Source organism: Sturnira hondurensis, unplaced genomic scaffold (assembly GCF_014824575.4).
Source record: "Sturnira hondurensis isolate 20B ecotype Veracruz unplaced genomic scaffold, ASM1482457v3 Scaffold0021143, whole genome shotgun sequence".
Classification (NCBI taxonomy): Eukaryota; Metazoa; Chordata; class Mammalia; order Chiroptera; family Phyllostomidae; genus Sturnira; species Sturnira hondurensis.
The window spans coordinates 20910402-20934048 of record NW_028093774.1 but is presented as its reverse complement, the minus strand read 5'-3'; the positions used below and the strand labels follow the sequence as shown (position 1 = coordinate 20934048).

Here is a 23647-nt window from a genome sequence, read left to right as displayed (position 1 = left end):
CAAAGTCTAGTTATAACCGAAACAGTAGGAGAATGGATAGTTATCTTGTTTTTGTGCAGCCCCTGCACATGACCTTACACCCCAGGGGCACAAGTGCCCTCCGAGGGACAATTGGGGTGGCAGATACTCGGTACTTACCGATCAGTTCTTCCTCCCTCCCAGGACACCTCCTAGATCGGACCTTGCTAGGCAGCTCCGGGCTTTCAGTGCGTCCTACCTTGGCCCTCCACTCCTTCAAGCCAGGAGCCTCCTCGTCCCGGGACACGCCACCCCTTGGTGCTTTTTTCTTGTGTTTCTTATTAGAGGAGGCCGCCTGTTCAGCTCTGGTCCTTGTTTTCACGTTTGGTATTGTTTTTAGTATTGGACACACAGCCATTTAGGCCCAAGGCAAATAGTGTCTAAGTCATTATATCATTCCATTAGTTTAATCATTCAAAAATATTTATTGGCCACCTTCTCCTTAGACTAAGAATGATTAGACTTGGGCAATACAATGATGGGCAAAGTAGAAATGATGGTTACAAGTTCCTGGGAGAGACAGGCATTAATCAGATAACCCTATCAGCATGGAATCCCAAAATTGTGCCGGGAAAGGAGAAGACAGGAGGCTATGAAAATATAGAGCAAAAGCTTGGTCTGACCTGGGTGAGGCGGTCAGGGACGGCTTCCTGAGAGAAATGCGGAGGCTGAGTCGGACCACCTGAATGAAAGTTAACCAAGTGCAGGGGGTGCATTCCAAAGGGAGGAGACAGTGTGTGGTCAGAGTCCCGTGGTGGGGGTGGGGGTGGGGGGGTGGGCAGGGAGCACAGCCAATGTGAGGAACTGAAAGGAGGCCAGTGTGGCTGGAGCAGAGACAGAGAAAGGAGAAGTGGGTCAGCTGAGCCAGAATTCTAGAATCCAGAGAGATAATTTTAGCTGGGGATATATATATATATATACACACTGGGTGCACAGTCAGGACATAACCAAATACGCTTACTTACTTCCACAGAAAATGAAGTAGGAGGAACTTTAAGTAAACACAAATTCACCCAGATCAGCAGTTCAGGAAGAGGCAAGTTCATGACAACAAATAGGACCCCCCAAATTTCAGAAGGCAAAGGTCAGGGACACACATGTTTGTCGAATGAATGAGAAAATTATAAATGATGGATGAACAGAGAGGTAGGGACAGTATCAGACATCTCCATCCCCAGCCATGCTTCCAGCAGAACCCGTGACCTGGCTCTGCCTCTCACGAGCAAACCGCCCCCAGGGCTCTGCCTTCAGGTGGCCATGGTACTCTGTACGTGTGACAGTCACAGCACTGTCCCACCACATCACAGTGATGGTTTGCTGCTTGCCTCTCCCACTAGACGCTGAACTCCTTGAAGGCAGGAACGTTGCCTTAATCATTTATTTTGTCCCCTGGGCCCCAGCACAGGGCCTGGCACACAACAGGTGCTCAGCAAGTGCTGTGTGAAGGAACGCCCATCGTCCTGCCCATACAAATTCAACCAGACATTGGGGCTTCGGACAACAGACGTCGTTGCCTGAGCTTCCTCTTACCCTCCAGGCTGATAGCAAACATGTCAGGAGAGCCAGCTGCATTAGACATTGTTTTATGGCCAGATCTTAAACTCATTCTTACAGGGATCAAACCTAGGACTTTGCTTTTCTTGAGGGCTTTTCTCTGCGTGTGTTCAGTTCATCAAGTCAACAGGAACTAAGCAGGAAAATCCGAAGGATGCAGGGCCAGTCTTCTTGGCCAGCCTATGATATTAATATTCTGAGTGCAAGCAGCCTTTGCATTTCCAAGCTAACAGGCGCACACCCATCGTTTCCTTTTGTTTATACAACACTTCTATGAGGTATTTAACTAAAAGTGGCTAAATGATTCATCCAAGGTCACGGCAAATCAGTCAGGCCTAGAGGCTTTTTTCCTACATTCACTCCACTGCTTTTATTTTTTTAAGGTTTTATTTATTTTTAGAGAGGGGAACGGAGGGAGAAAGAGTGGGAGAGACACATCAAGCTGTGAGAGATACACTGACGGGTTGCCTCTTGCCCACCCCCAACGGGGGACCCAGCCTGCAACCCAGGCATGTGCCCTGACCTGGAATTGAACCGGCGACCTTTCAGTTTGCAGGCCGGCATTCATTCCACCGAGCCACACCAGCCAGGGCATCATCCCACTGCCTTTACTCCTTACCCAGCACTTTCCCTGTTACCCACCTTGCAAGAGGATGGTTCTCAGTGGTGACAGTCTGGGAGATGCTCGGAGAGTTCCTGGGGCCTTGCTCCCGCAGAGAAACCTCTGGTGGGAAGCCGAGGGGGTCCCGCGGGGGTCTGCAGAAAGTCAGTGTACCAGGGAGGGGAGAGCGTTGGGTAAACCGATGCTGCTTTCTCTCACCCTCTCAGAGAGAACCTGATGCAACGTGCAGCTACAGAGCTACGACCCGGCCCAGGCAGGAGCAGCCAGGGATGATGGGGAGGCAGCAGGCTTGCTGAACTGAACTGGAGATAGGCAGCAGCCAGGAGGGAGGGGGAGCCATTTCCTACTGAGCCCAGGGCCAGGGAACCTGCAGGCTGGAGACAAGCTAGTGTTGTCAGTGAATCCTAGACACAGATGACAGCTGGCTTCTACGAGATGTGAGCTCAAGTCCTGCTCTGGAGCTGCCCACCCAGGGTGGGGCACTGTGTGCCCTTCTTCAGAAGTGTGAAACCAAACCAACTGTGAGCTTCGCACCCCTTTGGAGACCAAGGCTCCTATGGGGCTAAGTGGTCAGATTCAAAATCTCAAGAATTGTGACATTTTTCCATATTAAAAAATTGCACTAAACAACTGCTGAGTTCTGGGCCTTTACTTAAAGATGAAAGGCAGTCTCTATTCTTAACATGTTTACAGTCTAGAAGGCAGGTGAGCTGACACACAAAAATTATACATGAAAATAAATGTAGTTGCTCCAGCTGTTGTGGCTCAGTGGACTGAGTGCCAGCCTGTGAACTGAAAGGTCACCAGTTCAATTCCCAGTCAAGGCACATACGTGCCTAGGTTGCAGGCCAGGTTGGGGGCGTGCAAGGGGCAATCAGTCAATGTTTCTCTCCTTTCTCCCTCCCGTCTCCCTTCCCCCCTCTCTAAAAAAGAAATAGAATCTTCAAAAAAATGAATATGCTTCAGTGTCATAAAGAGAAGATTCAAATCTACGTTAATGAGGGTAAACCACAGGGAGGGCTATCAGGGTGCCTGTCAGCCTTGAATGGCATCTGGAACTAAATCTGGAAAACAAATCCATGGCAAATGCCTGTGACTCTGGGCCACTGAGCAGTCTCCATGGCCGCAGCCTTCTTTCCTTACCTAGGTGGGCAGCAATAATCAGGTGCTTGGTGGAATCGGGTGCCGCCCTGAGAACTTCCCACACATCACGTCAGGTTTTCGTTAGTCCTACCCAGGTGGGCATTCTTATCCTATTCTACAGCTGAGAAAATTGAGGCCCGAAGAAGTTAAATCAAGAGCGTGGATCTTAAAAGTACTCATCACACACACGCACGCACAAAGACGTTAAGTAACTTAATTCAAAGGTAATCAGCTGGAAACAGTTGCGGGTGGGATATAAAGCCAGCTTATATTGAAAAATTTGAATGTTACCGAAATCTATAAACAACTGCTATGATCCAACAGTGAAAGCCCCCCCCCCGCCCCCACAGACCCTGGGGCCATGCTCAATTGCCTATGGAGCAGTCCAAATTCTGGGTGGTGTCTCTCTCTCTCTCTCTGGGGCCAGGGTCCTCGGCTCCAAGGCTCCCTGGAAGGGGCAGGGACCAACTCCAGGCAGGAAAAGGCAAGACTAGAAGAGAAAGTCAAGACCATACACTTTATGTATTCATTATTTCAAAATATTTTATTTATTTTTCAAGAGGGCAAAGGGAAGGAGAAAGAGAGGGAGAGAAACATTGATGTGCAAGAGATACACCAATTGGTTGCCTCTTGCACACCCCCAACCAAGGACTCGGCTCACAGCCCAGGCATGTGCTCTGATGGGAATCGAACTGGCCACCTTTCCTTCATAGGCTATCACTCAATCCACTAAGCCACACTAGCCATGGCTTATTTATTTATTATTTTAAATGCTTTAAAAAAAAGATTTTATTTAGTTTTAGAGAGAGGAGAAAGGAGGGAGAAGGAGAGGGAGAGAAACCTTACAACTGTTGTGACAGAGAAACATCGATTGGTTGTTTCTTATACCTGCCCCAACTGCGGACTAAACTTGTAACCCAGGTATGTGACCTGACCTGGAATTGAACTGGCGACCCCTCGCTTTGCAGGATGACACCCAACCAACTGAGCCACACAGGTCAGGGCTCAAGACCATACCCTTTAGAATTCTGGAGAATCAGGTGACAGTCCCATGGGCCGAATGTATGAGATGTTCTCTAAATGAATTCCTTGGCCTTCGTCTCAGCCCTGCACCCCTCTGGAGCCCAGGGACTTCTTTGCTCCCACAGGTGTGATTAGTCTGTGCCTGCTTCTCTGTAGCATCCAGACTTCCCTTCCGTGTCTTGTGAATGAGAAAGGGACTACGTAGCAAACCTGGGGACTCAGGGTGCTACCTGGCAGAACTGACAAGCCAAGGGACCAAAAGTGACCACATAGGATGGTCTGGTCAGAAATCTGCACTGGGCAGACCACGGCAGGTAGTCGTGTCCCAGGCCTATAGCTTCCTGTGCAAAGGCCACTCTTGACCTTGACTGAGCTCTGTGCATTGTCCTTGTGTATCTAAGACATACCTTTAAAACAAAAAGGGTCATTTTCTCTTTTTAGTCCCCTCAAAGCGTAAGTACGAGACCACAGGACCCCTCGTGGTTACCTTGTTCCCACCTGCCGTCTCTACATGCTATACTTGTTAAATGTTAACTGCTCCTGTACCCACCAATGTGATAAAAGAAGTGTGTGTGTCTCCATTTTTCTTTTTTAAATCGACTTCCACAGATTTCCCCGCTTTGCTTTCTCTCGCCTTCCTGATCTACCTCCAGTGGGTTTCATGTAAGCCTCCTTAATGTTTTTCTCTTTTGATTTTAATGTACAAAATAAGCTGCAAAACTGCCATTTCTGGGGCATCTTCTCCACCCTTTGACATCTTGTTGTTGGGCATGTCCTCAGCATTTGGCACCAAAAAACACAAATAAAGCTTTTTCATAACTGGACATTCTTTTGCGGACAGTCTCGGTGAATGGCCAGCTGCTAGTTCTGACAGAGACTGCGGGGATCACCTAGTCCGGTCCCTTCCCTGTGGGCCCCACACCACCACAGCGAATGGCAGAGCCCCTGGAACGTCTCCTCTGTCTCAGCAGGCCACCTTACCACTGAACACTGACGTGAGTTGTCCCTCTTCACTGCAAAACCCAGAAAAGAACCTTCTAGCCATTGTGCACATCCAGTGAGAAGCTCCATCAAACCTTGTCTTCCACACGTAGGCCATCTGCAGTACCGCTCTGTGGTACAGGCATGTAGATGGGCAGGGGGTTTGGGAGCAAAGTAATGTGTTTCTCTAATGCTGACAATAGACACTGTGGTTGTCGACCTGTCCTTCTGCTTCTTCACCTGGAACCCCAGAACCTCTGCCATGTTCAAGGCCAGCATCCATTCATTTTGTCTGCCAGTCTCCGTATCAGTACAACCCACTGCGGGGTCAGAACTAAGCTGATTCTTCCACCTGTTGGCTGCTCATCTGAGACATGTGATGTGTGGAGAACAGCTTGCCATGCAGAGAGGAGCCAGGACTTTCCCTCTCGGAGCCCAAGCAGATGAGGGGTAGCAGCACTGACTCGCTAGGTCTGCCCTGGGATCTCATGCCCTTACTCTCCATCAGGGACGGGGAACACCTGTGCTCTGGGGCTGCCATGGGGCAATGAGCAGAGAACAGGTGGGAAACCTGCAGAAAGCAGAAGAAGTCATTGCTCTTCTGCCACAGACTTAAGGGGCTAGCCAGGCTCCCCAAGTTGCTCACTCTCTTCGGGGACCCTTGAGCCAAATATGCAGCCCATCTCTTGGGCTCCACCCTCTAGCCTCCCCTGCACTTTTTAGGAACCAAACCCCTGGTTTGGAGAGCATTGTAAGTTCCCATAGCAATGGGCTTTTAACTGTTTCCATGGCAACCAACACCCAGACCATTTAGTTGCTAGTCAACTGACAGCTGTAAATGAATAGGACTCAGTTTAAAATTTGAGGGCTAGGCCAGGGGATTCTCTTCCTAGAAAAAGGCACAACCACCCAAAATGACTCAGTTCATCTACAGATTCTTTTAGGCAGCATCTGTGAGAATCCAGCACTACTTTCAAACTCAGGTCACACAACAGGGCCTATCCCATTCCCAATCCGTGCCTGTGCGCGTGCGCGCACACACACACATCCCTAAACCAAGTATCCCGGGACTTGAAATCTCCAAAGCCCTATTTTCTGTTCTGTGCCCTCCCCAAAGGGAAGGGCACGTGTTTGGGAAAAACACGTGTTCCTGGCGACTGCCACCGTGGTGCTGTTTCTCACACACAGCCCTTCCGCCTGTGCCCGTGCTCTTCGTGTGAACCACGACCCTGTTCTCCCACCAGCCCAGCCATTTAGGCGGTGTTTGCCGTTTAGATAATCCGATGTGCAAGGCCATTTCCAGATCCTCTTCCCTTAGCCTGCACCTCACCTACGACCAGCCCCTTGTCCCACCTCCGTGGGTGTTTTCAGAGAACAGGTCGTTTTATCAACCTTTGCAAAGTATAATTAAGATGAATTTGTTCCTTCTAATAAGAAGTCAGTGAGAGTTCAAAACCAAAGAGGATTGGGAATTACTCCATGCTTTCTGATTTTTATTGGCCTGATTTGACTAAACGCCAGGCCTCCCACCTAGCCCTCTACCAAACTGGGGACACTCAGTATTATGCTCCCTCTACTCTTTAAGCAGGGGTGCCTCTCTTTTAACAGCTGAAGTCTTGAATTTATGCAAGAAAGATGTGTCTAAGCCCCCACAGCTCGCTCAGTGGACTAGAAATAATATGAGACCGTCACGAGAAAGAACATGACCTTTCTTACGCAGCCTAAGTTCAGTGCTTCTCAATGTTTTAATGACTCGGGGGGCGCCTGTGAACCGTCTGTGCAGAAGACGACCTTTCAAACTAATCCCCCCGGCAGGAGCCCTGGCTAGCAGCAGGCCCCACGTAGCCTCACATTGGCCGGTAAACAGTTATAAGCTGTTGCGTTCTCCCTCTGCTCTGACTGAAGGGCACACGCTAGCGGAATTGCTTTTCTGCCATCATGGCACATACGAGGGCAGGAGTGGGACATGCAGGGCAGGCAGCTGCTGGCCTCCAAGGAGCTCAATGACATGAGGGGTCTTCTGGGGACAGGGAGAGAGCAGACACACACAAGAACGGAGCTTTTCCAGGTACCTCAAAAAGTTCTGTACACAGAGGATGGCCTCCTCTTCCTGAGGCAACATACCACACTTCAGATTGAATTTTGATTTCCCCGATGTTTCTGGATGAAGAACAATGTCTCCTAGAATAGCTGGTAATGTTCACTGGGTCTGGGCATGCTAAACGTTTTACGTGCATCATCTCATTTCATCCTCATAGCCCTACTGACATCACCCCTACCTAACAATAAGGGAACTGAAGCACCAGGCTGGTTAAGGGATTTGAAGACCGCCCTGGCAGTCCTCTTCGCTGGGGAAGCTGGGATCCCGGCAGTGGCAGCCAGAGCCCGCGGAACCCTTTGGGATTTATACAAGTCTGATGTACCTAGGGCCCCTGGCGGGGAGACAGAGTGGGCTGTCCCTCTGGACACGATGTGATGGGGTGCACAAAAGTCTCAGCTGAAGAGCACAGTGGTGGAGTTGCTCTGGGAATTGACTAGTCAATCTGGGCGATTGATAACTTTATTCCCCGTCCAGGGCTGTCCCCTGGTGGTCTTTCTGGGAAACTCCAGTGAAAGCAGTGGGATGAAAAGAACCGAACCGGTGTGTTTGCTGAGTAAACAGCCTAATCAGAGGGCCTTTCAAAGTCTGCCTTATTGTGAGAACAGGGCTGTGTCCCTGTGACCTGGTGAGAGCAGGCAGTGACAGTACATGCCCCATGGCTATATTGGGGCTCCAGAAGCAGGAAATTCTAAGACTTGATTAGTTAGCCATTACTTGCAACTTCGCATTTCATTTTTAAGCTTCTGTATTTTCCTCGAGGCAGAAGGTTCCCAAAAGACTATTATGCTTCTTGTCAACTTGTAACCTTACTCCCTGCCCCCTGCCTCAATTCTGTTCCCTTGACCTTTTAGGTATTCAGCTAGGTGGTGTTGGCTTTCAAGGCTTATTTCAAACACACTTGGTGGTATAAGATTATGCAAAATAGAGCAAAACAAGGCCATTTTGTATCAAATAGATAGGTGCAGTCTATCTGGGCAGGAAGGGGGGAAAAGGCCGTTTCTGAGAGCAGTGTCTTTACTGCACGCTGGGACCATGGGGCTGGGGAGCCCCCTTCCACGGATCTGGGGCACACGCTCTGCAGAAAGCGGTGGCCTCCGCACAAATACAGAAGACTGTCAAGATTTTATTTATTCAAAGAGACTTTTCCAGGTGCATAAAGAAGTCACAAATTAATGTTAAACAAACAAACATCTGCTAATTAAGTGTTGCATTTAATGAAAACCACCTAAGACAGAAAAGAAGACAGGATATAACCTCAGAGAACCAGCCACCCAGAGTTGACTTCCTGTCACGGACCGCGCCCCCTCCACAGAACCGCTGGGCCCCGCTGCAGGAGCTGGAGGTGCTGTCCAAGTCAGCAGGCTTGCTGGCCAGATGCAACGAATGCAGTGAGGCACTTGGAGATGTGATAGCCCAGCTAAGGAATGGGGTTTGAAACCTCTCCTCCACTCCGAAGGCCCACAGCCCCAAGGCAGGTTATCCCACGACTCTAAGCAGGTCCCGTCTGACTGGACCCTCCGTATTCCAACAGCAAAAATCACCGAAGACTATTAAATCAACCCCTCCTTTCCTTCAACTCGTTTACAAGACACTACAAGGGCCGTAGTTCTGAGCTCTCAGGAAATGGGGTCTTGGTTGTGGGTGGAGGTCGAGAGGCACAAGACAACAGCCTAGAAATTCCTTCCATCTTATGGCACTGATTTCGTGTAGATTTGGCTTTTCCTCTTCTCCCTCTCTTGTCCCCAGATGGACACACTGGCATCAAACAGCATCTAGTTTTCCAGCTGAACTGGGATTTCCCAGCAGAAGAAACACTGGTTGTTGTCATCCCGAAGTTCCCACTTCACCACCAGTTTTATCTGAAGCAAGAGGAGAAGAATTGGGAAAAATAAAACCAGGACCTCACCTCGATCCAGAGTTGATCTAACCACAAATGCTAGATGCCTGTGGAAACAGACTGCCTAGTTCCTCATGCTTTTTTCCTCAAATCACGCCACCATGAAGGCTGCATGGGATGTGGACAGGCCTGCGGCTTTACACCTAGGAGAGCGAGCCACGCTCCAGCTATGCTTCGGTGTCGGTGCCACGGGCTAACCGAGCTTACTTATCAGATATCATTTCTGAAGCATCGTTTCCCATCTTAGGTCAGTGGTACCTAAATGAAGGCTTAGGTGAAACAATCATTTTCCGTTTAGACAATTTCTCTTGTATGTGGCAATTTGATCCAGCCTTTTCCAACTGTAACCACAAAGAGCAGAGGTTGTTAGGAATAAGGAAACTTGCTTAGAGGCTGGCAATGCAAAGCACAAAGGATGTGCAGATATTTAGAAATATCTAAAGACATTTACCACTGTACGATTTCAGGAACAACTTTTGTGCAGTAGCATACAGTTTCAGCTAACTTCCTTAAACTGTTTTTTGATAATATGCCTTATTAGAGATCTCTGATATACGGTGAGCTTTCCCTTCTAATTCTTACTAAATCACCGGCACTCTGCCTGTCCTTCCTGGCGTGGACAGCAGCTTGCTTGTCATTTTGCCTCTTCCGTGCCCAGTTGCTTCTTTACAACACAGTGCTTGAGGGACAGCGATACCCAGGCTCTCGAAGCTTGTTTTGTAAGTTTCTCAAGACAAGAACACATTAACTACTGTTTTATTTAGTGCTTCAATTAGCATAGTTTAAGCTGTTTTTCATATGAAATGTAATTCACTTAATTACTACCGTATATAAAGTGCCTACTATGTATCAGGCCCTACCTAGACACTCTGTATAAGTAACTGAGGCTCTGAAACGCCCATGATTATCTGGCTCCCCTGCAAATTACTCTATAAATCTGTCTCTGACCTTTAGCGTCTCCGACAGCTCTTAAAAACAGATTCCCTATATTACGGACTCTTAGAAAAAATGTTCTTTAATCACGTGCCATTTCTAGAAAATCAATAGCCAGATTGTCCCTGGGTTCTATTTGGGTGAAAAAGGTAATCCCTTTACTTCCTCTATTCTTGTCAAGATTCATATTTTTATAAGACAGGCCCCTTCCAGCAGGCTCTGTCTTACCAGTGTTTGGCAGAAAAAGAAGTAGGTCTAGCAGGGTGAGTCAGAGGTGAAGGCAGGGGTCAGAGGAGGGTAGAGGGAGAAAGAAGAGTGGGAAAAGCTGCCCCTCTGTTACGGAGCTAACAAGCGGCTGCTCTCTTGTTAACAGATTACTGGAGAAAGCAGGATTTTCTTATGACAACTTGAAACCTTGAACTGTTTGATATCTGGCTAAAATCTTTTAACACCGTACAGGTTTTGGAGTCACAAGACCCAGCTCTCAGTCTGGGCTACAATATTTCTTAGCACAGTGGACTCTGTTCATATTGCAGAATTGTGGAGGCTCAAATCTCATCATCTGTAAAAAAGTAGTATCACCTCTACTAAGGGTGGTCACGAGAATCCAGTGAAATCCTGTATATAAAAATGGCGGAACACCAGGCTATAGACAAAGGACAAAGGGACAATGAAAACCAGCGGCCACCCTCAAGATTCCTAACTTCCCTCCTTTCCTCGGCTCCTTGCCTTCACAGAAATGAAGGACTCCCACTCCAGTCCTCTCCCTGCCCAGCCTTCATCAGATACCTAATCTAGTCACAAGGTCTCCAGCGACCTCAGCAACAATGTCACTCACAGAGGGGTATTCGCTCTTCACTGGTAGTTTAGCCAGGTAGCTGTAGGTCTTGTTCTTTTCTATGGGGCAGGTGATGCCACTCCTACAGCCGTCAGCCTCGGGAATGGCGAAGGCAACCGGGATGCCCATCACGATGCCGTGTACCACGGCTTTGCTCCCTTGGGACTGAGTATCTAAGAGAGAGGGGAAAAAAAAGACAACCAGACAGTGGAGGAAACAGCCTATTTCCAAACTCTAAATAAAAAGGTCAGACATATTCTCAGGCAACAGCACTGCTTTGATAGCTAATCCCGGAGTCTGTACTTCTTATTTCCCAGGGTCTGTTTCTCTTCGCAGTCATACTCTGCCTCGGTGAATGCTGCAGAGCAAGCTCTTGCCCCAAAAGTTAAAGGCATTACTGAATTATGCAAAAAAAAAAAAAAAAAAAAAGGATCAGTGCAGGTTGCTTTCTTTGCTCTTAACCCCCACTTCATTGCCTTTCATAGTTTCTCAGGACAATCATAGCTACTTGAATAAATAACCTCATTCAACTAAGTAACTGATTTTTGGCAAACTTTCTATTTAATATTTATATTACCTTCTGTTGAAGCGTACTGTATATCTTAAAGAGTTTTAAGAGACCGGTCTCTGAATGCTCAAATAATCCTGCACAGAGGATTCCACTAGAAATTAAGAGTAAAATACAATGCAATGTGGAAAGGAGTAAGGAGCCGACACAGACACACCATGGCCCATTACAGGGAAGAAAGAGGTAACTGGAAACTGGGAAAGGTTAGAAAGAGGCACATTTTCTGCCAAGTCCTACCCTTCATATAACAAGATGGGCAGGAGGAAGAAATACAATAAAATCAGGACAATCACGCCCTGACTGGTGTGGCTCAGTGGTTTGCGTGCCAGCCTGTGAACCGAGGGGTCGCTGGTTCAGTGCCCAGTTGGGGCACGTGCCTGGGTTGCGGGCCAGGCCCCTGGTTGGGGCCTGGGTATGTGAGAGGCAACCAGTGTATATTTCTCTTGCACACTGATGTTCTTCTCCCTCTCCCTTCCTTCCTCTCTCTCTGAAAGTAAATAAATAAAACCTTAAAAAAACACGAGGGCAACCAGAGTTCTGAGCTGTTAGGCTATTCCAGAGACCCAGTTAGGCTATTCCAGAGACCCAGAGCAGCTGCGGCTGCTTCTTTTCTTGTGCACCATGCCCAGAGGCACTGTAATATCGAGTCAATGAGTGGAGCGGGTGGAGTGATCTCCTAGCCCAACTCCTCGCTCCAAAAATCCATTTAACATATTGTCCTCGGGTAGAGGGCGTGTTGGACATTACACTTGATCTTAGCCAGAAGGCCAAGAAGCCACGGGCAGCTTCTTTCCTGCTGGGTTGGCCAGTACTTCTGTTAGAAGGTACATGTTTGTTGTTTGGAACAATAGAGAAGCCAGGGTATCATCCAGGAGAAAAAACAGCTCTGGTACTCAGAGCTGTCTTTAGGCTTAAGGAGGAGACAGATGCAGGAACCCCGAGATTTCTTATTAGACTCTCCAGTCTCAATCCATGGGATAGAAAATAAAAGGATTCAAGGTAGATGTCCTTTCTAGAAATCAGGATTTTGCATTGGTCTAGATTCTTGGGAATCTGAAGGTGATGAATGTGGCACCAGAAAGCAACAAGTCCCAACAACATTTCTTCAAACTGTAGAAAGTTCTCAGATTTCTTGATTGCTTCCTGGGTCCCCCATGAGTTGCCTAAACCTTACAGAGGCAAAGTATGAACTGCTCTTGTACCTTGAGGCAGAACACAGACTTAATAGCTAGAAGGTATACTGCTTAAAATAGCATTTTGGAGGAGTTCCAAAGTCTACAGAATTGGGCTCTGTACTAATAATACTCTGCAGTCTGCAGCTAAACAGAGCTGACATCCCCATAAAAGCCTACTGTGCAATATGGTCCAAAATAGGGCATGGAGAAGCCAAGCTGTCTTCTCTCACCTGTGAACACACGGAAATCTCTCTCTTTGCTTAAAGGGAGTCTGGACTCTAGAAAACAGGCATATGGGAGCCCCATATGAGAAGGGTGTCTAAGGGTACAGCTAATCCTGGCTTATCCAGGTTGCAAGGGAGGTCACAGAATTCTTGACTGCCATGGCCCTCCCCCAAACTCCCATACTCATTACAACACTTGAGACTGATGTTATACTTTAAGGTGACTTTGAAGGTAAGAGCCACTTTTACTCACTACTGGTGAAGGTGACATTGACAGTGTAAGACTGTCCTTTCTGCAGATGGCAGGGCTGAACGGGGCATGGGATCACATTCACTTCCTTTATAACTCCAACTCCGGAACCTGCAGAAGAAGAAAAATGAGTTGAAATAAAAGAAAAAAATAAACCACCTAGGCTGTCCCTACCTAATGGGAAGACGTTCTGCTCTCCCCATCATGGTGAGCTCTGTCTCCTCTGGCCCTCACTGGTCTCCAGGACACTGTTCATATTTGATGGGAAAAAGGGAATTAAGAAAATTATTAAGTATATATAGCCAGCTCCCCTACTCCACAACCTGGGAGGGCTATACCATGGAAAATCATCCCCTCCCCTCCTTCCACGCCCACACAGACTTTAAAGCAGCACACATCATCCAAGCGATGGCTCAAGTCACAGTCCTCCTCACCGTCTTTGAGTCCTGTTCTGGTATCTCTCCACATTAGTGGTCCCCAAGCTTCGTATGCCCCCGCCAAGAATGACTTTAGCACTCATCTGCAATACTCGGATGCATACTCTCTACTTTGGAAACCCCTGTTATTCACAACAAGTATCTCTGAGACAGGGTGTGTGTTTGTTCTTCTTTTTTTTAAATTTCAGTCTAAAAAACAACATAAGTGCTGTTTGTTCACTGTAAATGCTTGACCAAAATAGGCTGAATACAAATCTTTCAAAATCCCGTCATCTCGTCTAGGCCCCCCGACACTGGACAGCTGAAGGGAGAGAACGCAAGTCAACCGGTGGTTAACGTTGCCTGTGACAGGGTCAGCTTAACCTCTGCAACTCAGAGCTTAGCCATCACTGCTGAGAGGTAGACTCTGGGACCTGAAGCCGGCGTCTGAAATCTCACTGGCTCCACTGCTGACTGTGTAAACCTCAAGGCAAGGTACTTAACCTCCCTGAGGATAATAATATACCTACCACATACGGTAGGTGAGCTAATACACATACAGCTCTGAGATAAGTGTTTGGAACACAGAAACGCTGTACAGCAGTCCTCCTTCCCCACTGTTTCTCTTTCCATGGTTTCAGTTACCTACAGTCAACTGTGGTCCAAAAACGGTTAAATAGAAAATTCTAGAAACAAACAATTTGTAAGTTTCTTTTTTTTACCAATTCATAAGTTTTTTTAATATTTTACTTTATTTTTAAAAAATTTATTTATCTTTAGAGGGGAAGGAGAGGAGAGAAATATCAATGTACGGTTGCCTCTCGTGTGTCCCCTGCTGGGAACTGGCCTGCAACCCAGGCATGTGCCCTGACTGGGAATGGAACCGCGATCCCCTGGTTCGCAGGCCTGAGCTCAATCCAGAGCTACGCCAGCCAGGGCTGCAATTCATAAGTTTTAAATTTTGAGTAGTGTGGTAAAATCTCACACCATCCCATCCCATCCCACTGGGAACATGACTCATCCTTTGTCCAGCAGGGCACTTAGTAGCTGACGGTGTGGGTTGTACAGTGCCTGTGTTCAAGTAACTCTTCCTTTACTTAATAAGGGCCCCCAAGAAGGATAGTGATTCAGATATGCAATTTTGAATTGCCAAAGAGATTACCGGCAATTCAGATATGCCAAAGAGAAGCAATGAAGTGCTTCCTTTATGTGAAAAGGTACGAATGTATAGGAAAAAACATAGTATATACAGGGTTCGGTACTATCCACAGTTTCATGAATCCACTGGGGATCCTCGAACATATTCCCTGTGGATAAAGGGGGGCTACTGTATAATGTTTGCTCTTATTGTCATTGTATCAGGATTTAGTCCATAAACTGAATCTAGAAGCAGGGTGGTAAGCAGGTTTCCTGGGTGGTAAGCAGGTTTCCTTTCAACACACGAGGTGGGCCTCTCCTCTCAAATATACTTCATGGGGTGACACCACGGATCCAGATGACAGGCATCATGAGCTCAGCATGACAGAAGGGACTTTATCTCAGAAGTAGAATGCATGAAGACAGAGAGCAAACCTAAGGTTGAGAGCACATGATCTGCTTTGTAGTCACCAGGTCAGCTTCATCCTGTAGGTCCTGTAGAATGTGAACTCAGAAACTCAGGTGATGTCCTCTGCCTTCTCAGCCTGTGCCAGCTCTTGGGTGAAACAGGTTCACCTTGCTGACCAACACTGCTCCAGCTAGGTCTGTAAATAAATACCTTGCAGTCCCTCATCCCCAGCTTGCTTCCCCATCATGGCAAAGTTCTCAAACTATACACTCAAGAATTCTCTTCTCTAAGCACTCCGTTCCACTCCGTACTGTCTTCCATGGACGGGGGAGGGGGGGAACCATCCAGACTTTCTAAGTAGCAACCTACGGAAAATCAGTGCTTATGCTAAAGCTTTCCACATCTTCTACCTGCTTCTTTCAAGGCTGGATCACATGATCCAGAAGGAACAGAGTAGAGGGTAGTACTTGTAGCTCCTTCATCCGGTTTTTCACCTGATAAGAGGTTCTTGGAATTCCAATGTCGACAGAACAAACTCCTCAGTCCTAGCCTGCAAAAAAATTGCAAAACCACTTTGCTTGGCCCTATTTCTCACTTGAGGAAATGCCACTCCAGAGAAAAGGGGGAACTCAAAAAACTTTTGATGTGGGCACTGAAGTTTTTACATTGTACTTCCCAATTCAAAAGTAAATTGAAAGTCTGTAATGGACACCCCGTTCCAGTAAGTTCTTGCCATGGATGCACACCTGCTCTTTTCAAATGAGTAGAAAGACATCTGGATTTAGTTTCCTCAGGGTTTTTTTTTTAAATGTTACCACTGAAACCCAAAGTGCCTCAAACACACACTAGTTTTATTAGATGTGAGAACATGGGCAACATACTCTGTGTGCCTATTTCCTCCTCTGTAAAACAGACTGCGAGGGCTGAACGAATTAACACAGTGTCTTCATCCAAATGCTGGCCACTAAATTTAATGGAGGTAAAAGCAGTAACCTGAGGCGACAATTGTGTCTTTCAAGTGCCAGTCTTCTTGTTCAGCGAAACACCATTTGATAAGTATTAATAGGCCAGCAGTCTTTATTCTTCAATCTATCTGTCCCCTAGCCCCCAACTTTGCTTTTGTTCCAACATAAATTTTGAGGACATAGTGGAGAGAGGGTTTATTCCCTCATTTACTTTTCCAGCAAATATTTTTGAGCAGTCACTATTACTTGGGAACTAGATATAAAGGAAGAAACTTATGCTGGTTCCTGTTCTGCTGTGTGACTTTGGGTAAGTTACCTAACATCTCCGGAATTCAATAACCGATCTCCACGTTTCCCTCCAACTCACAAATTTTATAAAATTAGTTTCATGCCTCTTTCATTTATTATTACACCTCTTCACTTCATAAAAGTTCGGCTGAAACAGTTCTGTAGACTTGACTGAATTAACTCACAATTTCTTCATTCCACTCTTTGTATTTCCCAATAGAGTCTAACTACAGTGGCAAAAAGGGTTATGTGTCATAAGCTGCGACCACAAGCACGAGTTTTATAGATAGGAAAAAAAATCACAAAATTCCGTAACCCAAAGGAAACGCTAATAGAATGAATGATGAAAAGGAAAACAGGCTTGCCAGCAAAAGATAAATTAAAAAGAAACAAACAGAGTGGGCAGGGAGAGGTCATCCAAGATACAAAGGCAAAAGTAAAAGTTCTGCGCCTCACCCCTCACCCGCCGCGCTGCCTAAGGACCTCCGGTTGTGTGTCCTACAAACTTTGGAAAACTTCAGCAAAAAGTCCATACATCTCCAGGAATGTCTAGGGACCCCAAACACGCGTTCCAAGGGCAGAAACAGGTCGAGCTTCCTCGAGGCTGGCACCTTCTCCCCTACCCGAACCCACTCCATGAGGGGTCCCAAGTTTCAGCCTGGCCGTCTACGGGGACCCGCCCAACCTAGAACCGGGTCTCAGCGCGAGGTTCCGGCGGAGGCTCCCGCCGAGAGCGCGGGAACCTCAGATTGGTCTGGGGCTCACCGCAGTCCAAGTAATGCACCGGCTCTGCCAGGGCGGAGGCGCTGAGCGCCAGGAGGAGGAACACCGCGGTCAAGAAACGCATCGCTGCTAAGGAACTTCCGAGCGCCGGGAAGGAAGAAGCGGCCGCCGTAGTCACAAGATAAACCTACTGGGGCGGGGTCGAGGAGGAGCTCAGTCAGGCCTTGGGGCGTCAGCAAAGGCCAAGACCCGCCCACGTCCCGCCCCCCACTCCGGCCAGCCACGCTTTGGTCGGTCTCCGCCCCATCCTGCCCACTCCGCAGCCCCCGCGGGATTGGGTGCATTTCAGCCCGCCTCTCTCTTTGGTTCTCGGCTTTGTTAGAGCGTCTTCGCTTCGCATTGGGAGCCTTTCTAGCCAATAAAAATTCCTCCGCCTCTCGCGTGGCCCAATAAGCGTGCTCGGAGGCGGGGTCTCTGCGGGTTCCACCTCCCGAGCCCCAGGTGGAGAAGGGGATTGGGGAGACACGAGGGGTGGGGTTTGTGGAGGAAGATGGCCGCCTCCCGGGCCTTAACTCTGAAAGTGGCGGCGCTGAGAGCGGTCACCCCCTGGTGGAGCAGCAGGTACCAAGCCTAAAAGGGCACTTGAAGAGTGTTAGGTTTTGCTCCTTCCAGGACTAGTCCGAAACTAAGACCCGCAGGGGAGATGAGGATGTAGCGTGAGGCTGTTCAGTGGGAGGTCATCGGGTTTGGTGAGGCAGTGCAGGTGGGAGTCGCCAGGTTTGGCGTGAGGTTGTCCAGGTGGAGAAAGTCGCCAGGTGTCCCTCTGCTCGCGGGCTCATCCTGTTCCTTTGCGCGCCGCAGGCTCCTCGCCGCCTGCGCCGGACCTCAGGCGCATCGGGAAGTGTCGTCCTCCATCCCCAAGGCTAGCGAAGGGCAGATTCACCTCACCGAGAGCTGCGTCCAGGTAAGAGGGGTGGTGGTGCCCGGACTAGGACCGGAAGTGCAGGGCCCACCTCCCCTTGGCCCACCTTTCTTCCTCCCTTTGCCTGACATTCCTGATCCCCTCTTCCTGCATTTCAGAGGCTTCTGGAAATCACCCAAGGGTCAGAATTCCTCAGGCTGGAGGTGGAGGGAGGTGGATGCTCCGGATTCCAATACAAATTTTCACTGGATACAGTTATCAACCCCGACGACAGGCAAGGAGGAAGGGGTGGATCCTCAGAGAATGTGCGGGAGGGATAAAAGTGTCTCCAGTTTAAGGCGCACTTTTATTCCAAATTTTAAAGGTTTGCTAAAGATGCTTACCCCCCTTCTTACACAGTGGGGATACAGTGAAGCTTTGTTGTCTTGATTCAAAATAACTGAGTTATAGGAGGAAGATTGGCCTGCCTGGTTATCATTAGGGTTAGGGTTAGGGTCAGGTTCAGGGTCGGTCCATAGGGTAGTTGATAGAGTTAGGCTGGACTAGATTCCAGGCCTATATCGCTAAACATTTTCCAGTATTCATTCCATTGAATCTTTTTGCCTCAAAATCAGCACATTTTGGAGGTAATAGGAGTGCTTCCTCTATTTCAGAAAACCGAAGATGTGCACCTCTCACATCAGGGCTCAGAGGGTGTCCTGTTTTTGGTGTTTATGATATTCATTAATGTTTTCTTTTTTTTTTTCAGGGTATTTGAACAGGGTGGGGCAAGAGTGGTGGTTGACTCTGATAGCTTGGCCTTCGTGAAAGGGGCCCAGGTGGACTTCAGCCAAGAACTGATCCGGAGCTCATTTCAAGTGTTGAACAACCCTCAAGCCCAGAAAGGCTGCTCCTGTGGGTCATCCTTCTCTGTCAAACTTTGATTAGGTGACAGGTGACCCTGAGATTCCCACCACTGGCACCAATTTGAGGAGCCTGGGATTAGTAGAATTTTAGTGGTTTCCTACCAATCATGTTCCTCTCTTAATTTCATTTTCCACAATCCAGGAGTGTTTCTATTATTTTCAGAATGTGAAACTTTTACTCTTCACTTCATTTCTCCTGCACAGTTTTAAGGCCATGGCTCTAGCGACTATTACGTAAGATTTAACAACTAGTTGAAACCCAGTATAATCTGTAGAGCCTCCAAAGTTCCAAAATTTGAGTTACTTCTCTGGCCTTCAGAGCTGCTTATGTAGCTATGTATAAAAGCTTTATTTTAAAGAAAGTCCTTATTAGCTTGTGTTTTGGGTCAGAGGCACAGATTAGGTATCTTGAACATTCATTGCTAGGCCAGAGGAGATGAGAAAGGCAAACAAAATGTTCTCGTTTTCATTTCCCCTTCCCGAATGTGCTGGTTGACTTATTCTAATTGTCTCTGCAGCTCATGCTCCACCTCCCGTTTGGTAGGGCAGATGCATTTTCTTCTTATATTCAGGAATCTACTAAAACCAAAAAACCCCAAAACAGGCTTAACCCCAACTGGTACCTGAGTCACTTGAAAAATAGCCTCCATATTCCCACAGACATTTCCAGATTCTGTGATCGCTTTGTGACCGAATCTTTTAAGGATATGTTGCTTTACTTAACTTATGGTGCAAAATATCTCTGGTCTTGTACATAGCAGGAACTTATCTCTTAGTGGGACTAGATAGTAGATGCTTAGGGATTTTCTTTTAGGTTGGATAACCAGATAAAATGCAGGATGCCCGGTTAAATTTGAATTTCAGATGAACAACAGGTTATTTTTAGTATAAATGTGTCCCAAACATTGCATGAGACATACTTATAAAAATTATTTGTTGTTCATCTGAAATTCAAATTTAACTGGGCACCCTGTATTTTTATTTGTTTAAACCTGGCGACTTTAGGGTCACTGAAGGAAAAGTGTTTCAAGCCACAAATTCCAGTGAATTTTAAAGTACTTTCTTGGGTTGGCATTTAAATAGGTTATAGAGCTAGAAAGAGTTGTGTGTGTGTGGCTGCTGGGAGAGTCGGAACTTCGTGGTCAGACACCTGAAAGATGAACATACCACCACCCTGATGAGTAATGTACAAATGCTAATGTTGGGGGAACCACATCAAATTGATTCTGGAAGAATTGTCAGTTAAACCCATCTTTTCCTTGCCCAGAAGTTCGTTACAGCAAAAACTTGCATTTCTGGATTGGATGGAAACCCTTCTAGACTAGATTAGAATTAAGTTGTTAAATAAAATAATTTACCATTAAAAATGGAAATACAGAATTTAGAGACAAAGAATCTAAGAGAGAGACACAGATGCTCACATTTTTAACATGGGAAGATCTAGAACTTAGAGAAAACAAACCTGTCTTGTGTGTGCAATGTGTACCAAGAGGAAAGGAAGGGACACTCAGAAACCTGAGCAGATTTCTCAGCAGATTTTCATGGATGGAGGCAGAAACCAGTATACTGTGAAAGCTTCTGTGTGTGACATCACTGAGACATTGAAAATTATTGCCAGTAACTGGGCCTAAGAAGATTTTCAGCTCACGCTATGTCCTTTCATCCCCAAAAAGATGTTTTGGTACATTTTAAGTATTAGAAATATTCTTCCAGAATATTTTTGTGAGTTATTTATTGATACAGGGATTTAAAAACTCAGCATAAGCATAATAGCATTAGTAGCTAAATAAACCATTGAATTGTGATAAATTAGGCAGGAACAGGCTCCGTTGGAATGCCTACGGGTAATTATTAATGGGAAGAATGGAATTTTGTGTTTGGAACGGGTAGGTTTGGGAGAAATCACCTTATTTTACACAAAGCTTTATGGGGGAACCTGAAGTAACAAGAACTCTTCCGTTGCCCTGGCCAGACAGCTCAGTTGGTTAGAGCATCGTCCCAATGTGTCAGGGTTGCATGTTCAATCCCCAGTTGGGGCATGTGTAAGAATCAACCAATGAATGCATAAATAAGTGGAACAACAAATCAGTGTTTCTCTTTCCCTTCTTTCTCAGATCAGCTTTTTTAAAAAGTCTCCTCTGTAGGTGGGTGATACAGAAATTTTAGGAGCAAATGATACCTTCAAGGTGACAGTAGGCAATTTACTTGGAATAAACAATAATTAACATACAACAGGTTTTACATACAGCAGGTTTAAGATCTTTTGCAGGCACTTTCTGACCAGATGCCTTCTTCCTGGCAGGCCATAAAAGCAGACACCTTCACAAATGTTGCTCACTGAGCAAATTCACTTAGAAAAACTTTATAGTCTTCCAGTATCATTTGGGTGTGAGTGAGTGTGTGTGTGTGTGTTGCCTCCTTTTAAGGGGAGGTTATCAAGGCCCTATTTGTTGCAGAATTGATTTTATTTAATTATATGCAAGTGACCTGGGGCAGCATGTGCCATCCACCATCTTTTGCTTTAGCAAAACGTGCAGGAACCAAAGGCGGGGGAGCCCTGGATCTGCTGTATGTTGTGAATGGCTTTAGAGGGAGCCTCTAGGTCAACATTCAGATCTTGTGTAGTAGCTCTTTAGTTATGTGACTGATAGTGACTAGTGTGGTATGTGAACTCCAGGGGTCCCACCCACCCTTAGTTCCTCTGTGTGGTATGTAAATTACAGGTGTCCAACCCACCCTTCCCTTCTTTCATGATTAGGGGAAACAGGACTACTGAGGTAGGTGTCCAAGAAGATACTCTTTTTTTCCTCTTTGTTCTGAGAATTGAGCCCTGTTTTTCTTTGTTTTTGTTTTTGTTTTTTGCCATTTGTCAGAAAGCACCCAAGCAGAGGGTTGCCATTTGGCACAAACATCCTGTGGAGAGAAGTGGGCAGCTCTCCCTTAAACTTGGGTCCTGAGCTGATGTCGTAAAGCTTGCACTATCCACTCCAACATGATGGTTTTGTGTGTTTGTCTCAAAGGCAGGAAACGACTTTTCTAGGGATCTAGGCTTGATATTTATGATTGCTTTTAAAAAATAGCCTTACCAAGAAGATACATTTTATTGATTTTAGAGAGAGAAACAAACATCAGTTGCTTTCTGTATGCTCCCCAACCCAGGATCAAGCCGGCAGCCTAAGCTTGCACACTGACTTGGAATTGAGCCTGCAGGCTTTTGGTGTGTGGGATGATGTGCTCACCTACCGAGCCGCCTGGTAGGCCTGTGATTGCTTTTTAAATATCCCTGTCTGCCATTTTCCCACAGGACTTCTTAAGGGAGGTTTGCTTTGAGAAGTTTCAAAAGAATAATCATCTGGTTTTTTGAAAATATAGTCAGGTACCTATATAAAGAGAAGGAAGGAACATTTAAGTAGTGTATACAGGTATATTTAAAAATATTTTATTTTTTTAACAATACATATGATACAAAATTTTGAGAGGCAGGAAAGGATACAGTGAAAAAGTGTCCCAATTCTGTACCAATCCACCGTGTCATCCCCACAAATCACCGTTGTTCCTAAGAATTTAGCCTACAAGCATAATCCCATGGATGTAACACGAAATAACATTTGCATGAGACTACTCATTATAGCATTGTTTTTAATAGCAAAAGGTAGGAAACAGTGGAAATGTCCACCAGCAGGAAACTGATTAAATAAATTATGATTTACCCATCCAATGGAAGAGTATACATTTGTAAAGTAGAATAAGCTCTTATGTGCAAGTATGAGGCAAAAAAAAAAAAAAACCCAGCATGCATAGTATGCTGTTTGTGTTTTTAATACATGGAAATGCGTGTGTGTGCATGAAATATCTCTGGAAGGGCGGACAAGGGGAGGGTTAGGAGGAGGGACAATGAAGCAGCGTTTAATAAAGCAAAGTGCCGGCGCTGGCCGGGTGGTTCACTGGGTTAGAGCGTCTCCAGTTGTGGGTTGGATCCCAGGTCAGGGCACATACAGGAAGTAACCAATGAGTGCATTAATAAGTGGAACAACAAAGTGATGTTTCTCCCTCTTTCTCTCAAAAACCAATTTAAAAAATGGAAAGAACGTGCGGTGCTAACGGCATATTGAGGAATGGGAAACTGTTCTCTGAAATGAGGGGCTGTGAGGCAGAGTTGGTGGGTGTCTGATTCCCCCCCCTTTGGACGAGTGGCAGTGCACATCACACTGCGTTGCACAGCCCTCCTTTCCCTTCCGTCCGTGTCAGGAAGGCATTGAGAGCCAGTTTTTATTTTTATTTTTCTGTTTAGGACTCCATAGCAATTAATTGCAATGTTTTGCTATTACAAATAATACTCTAATAAATAACCTCTTACATATGTCATTCACATTTGGGGGGAATACAGCTGAAGATTAAATTCCTAGAGGTATAGTTACCGATTCAAAGAGTGAGTGATTTTGAAAGACATTTTTATATCCTCTTCAGAAGACTTCTGTCAACTATATTTGTGAGTGCCTCTTTCTACAGATGCTTGCCGGCTGAAAATTAAAGTCTCAGTGTGGTTTAACATGCA

At 46.5% G+C, this 23647-nt stretch overlaps 2 protein-coding genes, 1 long non-coding RNA gene and 1 pseudogene across 4 annotated transcripts; 2 read left to right on the top strand and 2 right to left on the bottom strand.

Moving 5' to 3' along the window:
* The first annotated feature begins 384 nt into the window (after positions 1-384).
* LOC118976781 (uncharacterized) lies at positions 385-23638 on the top strand. Its single transcript, XR_005064345.1, has 3 exons — positions 385-396; positions 5897-5903; positions 22885-23638. It is a non-coding gene; the product is annotated as an uncharacterized LOC118976781 (long non-coding RNA).
* NPC2 (NPC intracellular cholesterol transporter 2) lies at positions 8546-17468 on the bottom strand. Of its 2 annotated transcripts, none has more exons than XM_037031423.1 (4): positions 17308-17468; positions 13331-13438; positions 11111-11283; positions 8546-9301 (listed from the first exon to the last, which is right to left on the bottom strand). In XM_037031423.1, exons 1-4 carry the CDS (start codon positions 17387-17389, stop codon positions 9215-9217), a joined length of 450 nt encoding a protein of 149 aa, XP_036887318.1. In that variant the 5' UTR covers positions 17390-17468; the 3' UTR covers positions 8546-9214. The 2 variants fall into 2 exon arrangements, with proteins under 2 accessions (XP_036887318.1, XP_036887319.1); XM_037031424.1 differs by lacking the exon at positions 17308-17468 and adding an exon at positions 15006-15060.
* Positions 12288-12457, bottom strand: LOC118977021 (uncharacterized; annotated as a pseudogene).
* ISCA2 (iron-sulfur cluster assembly 2) lies at positions 17795-20442 on the top strand. Its single transcript, XM_037031422.1, has 4 exons — positions 17795-17886; positions 18127-18229; positions 18346-18461; positions 18936-20442. Exons 1-4 carry the CDS (start codon positions 17816-17818, stop codon positions 19108-19110), a joined length of 465 nt encoding a protein of 154 aa, XP_036887317.1. The 5' UTR covers positions 17795-17815; the 3' UTR covers positions 19111-20442.
* Positions 23639-23647: the final 9 nt, after the last annotated feature.

Bases quoted from the DNA above. Each gene is read 5' to 3' on its own strand.
- NPC2 (XM_037031423.1), bottom strand. From the start codon at position 17,389: ATGCGTTTCTTGACCGCGGTGTTCCTCCTCCTGGCGCTCAGCGCCTCC. The intron at 11,284-13,330 runs GTGAGTAAAAGT...CCTCTCTCTTAG, and splicing joins CAATGTCACCTTCACCAGTA to ATACTCAGTCCCAAGGGAGC. The intron at 9,302-11,110 runs GTGAGTGACATT...CTCTTGCTTCAG, and splicing joins TGAAGAGCGAATACCCCTCT to ATAAAACTGGTGGTGAAGTG.
- ISCA2 (XM_037031422.1), top strand. From the start codon at position 17,816: ATGGCCGCCTCCCGGGCCTTAACTCTGAAAGTGGCGGCGCTGAGAGCG. The intron at 17,887-18,126 runs GTACCAAGCCTA...TGCGCGCCGCAG, and splicing joins ACCCCCTGGTGGAGCAGCAG to GCTCCTCGCCGCCTGCGCCG. The intron at 18,462-18,935 runs GCAAGGAGGAAG...TTTTTTTTTCAG, and splicing joins GTTATCAACCCCGACGACAG to GGTATTTGAACAGGGTGGGG.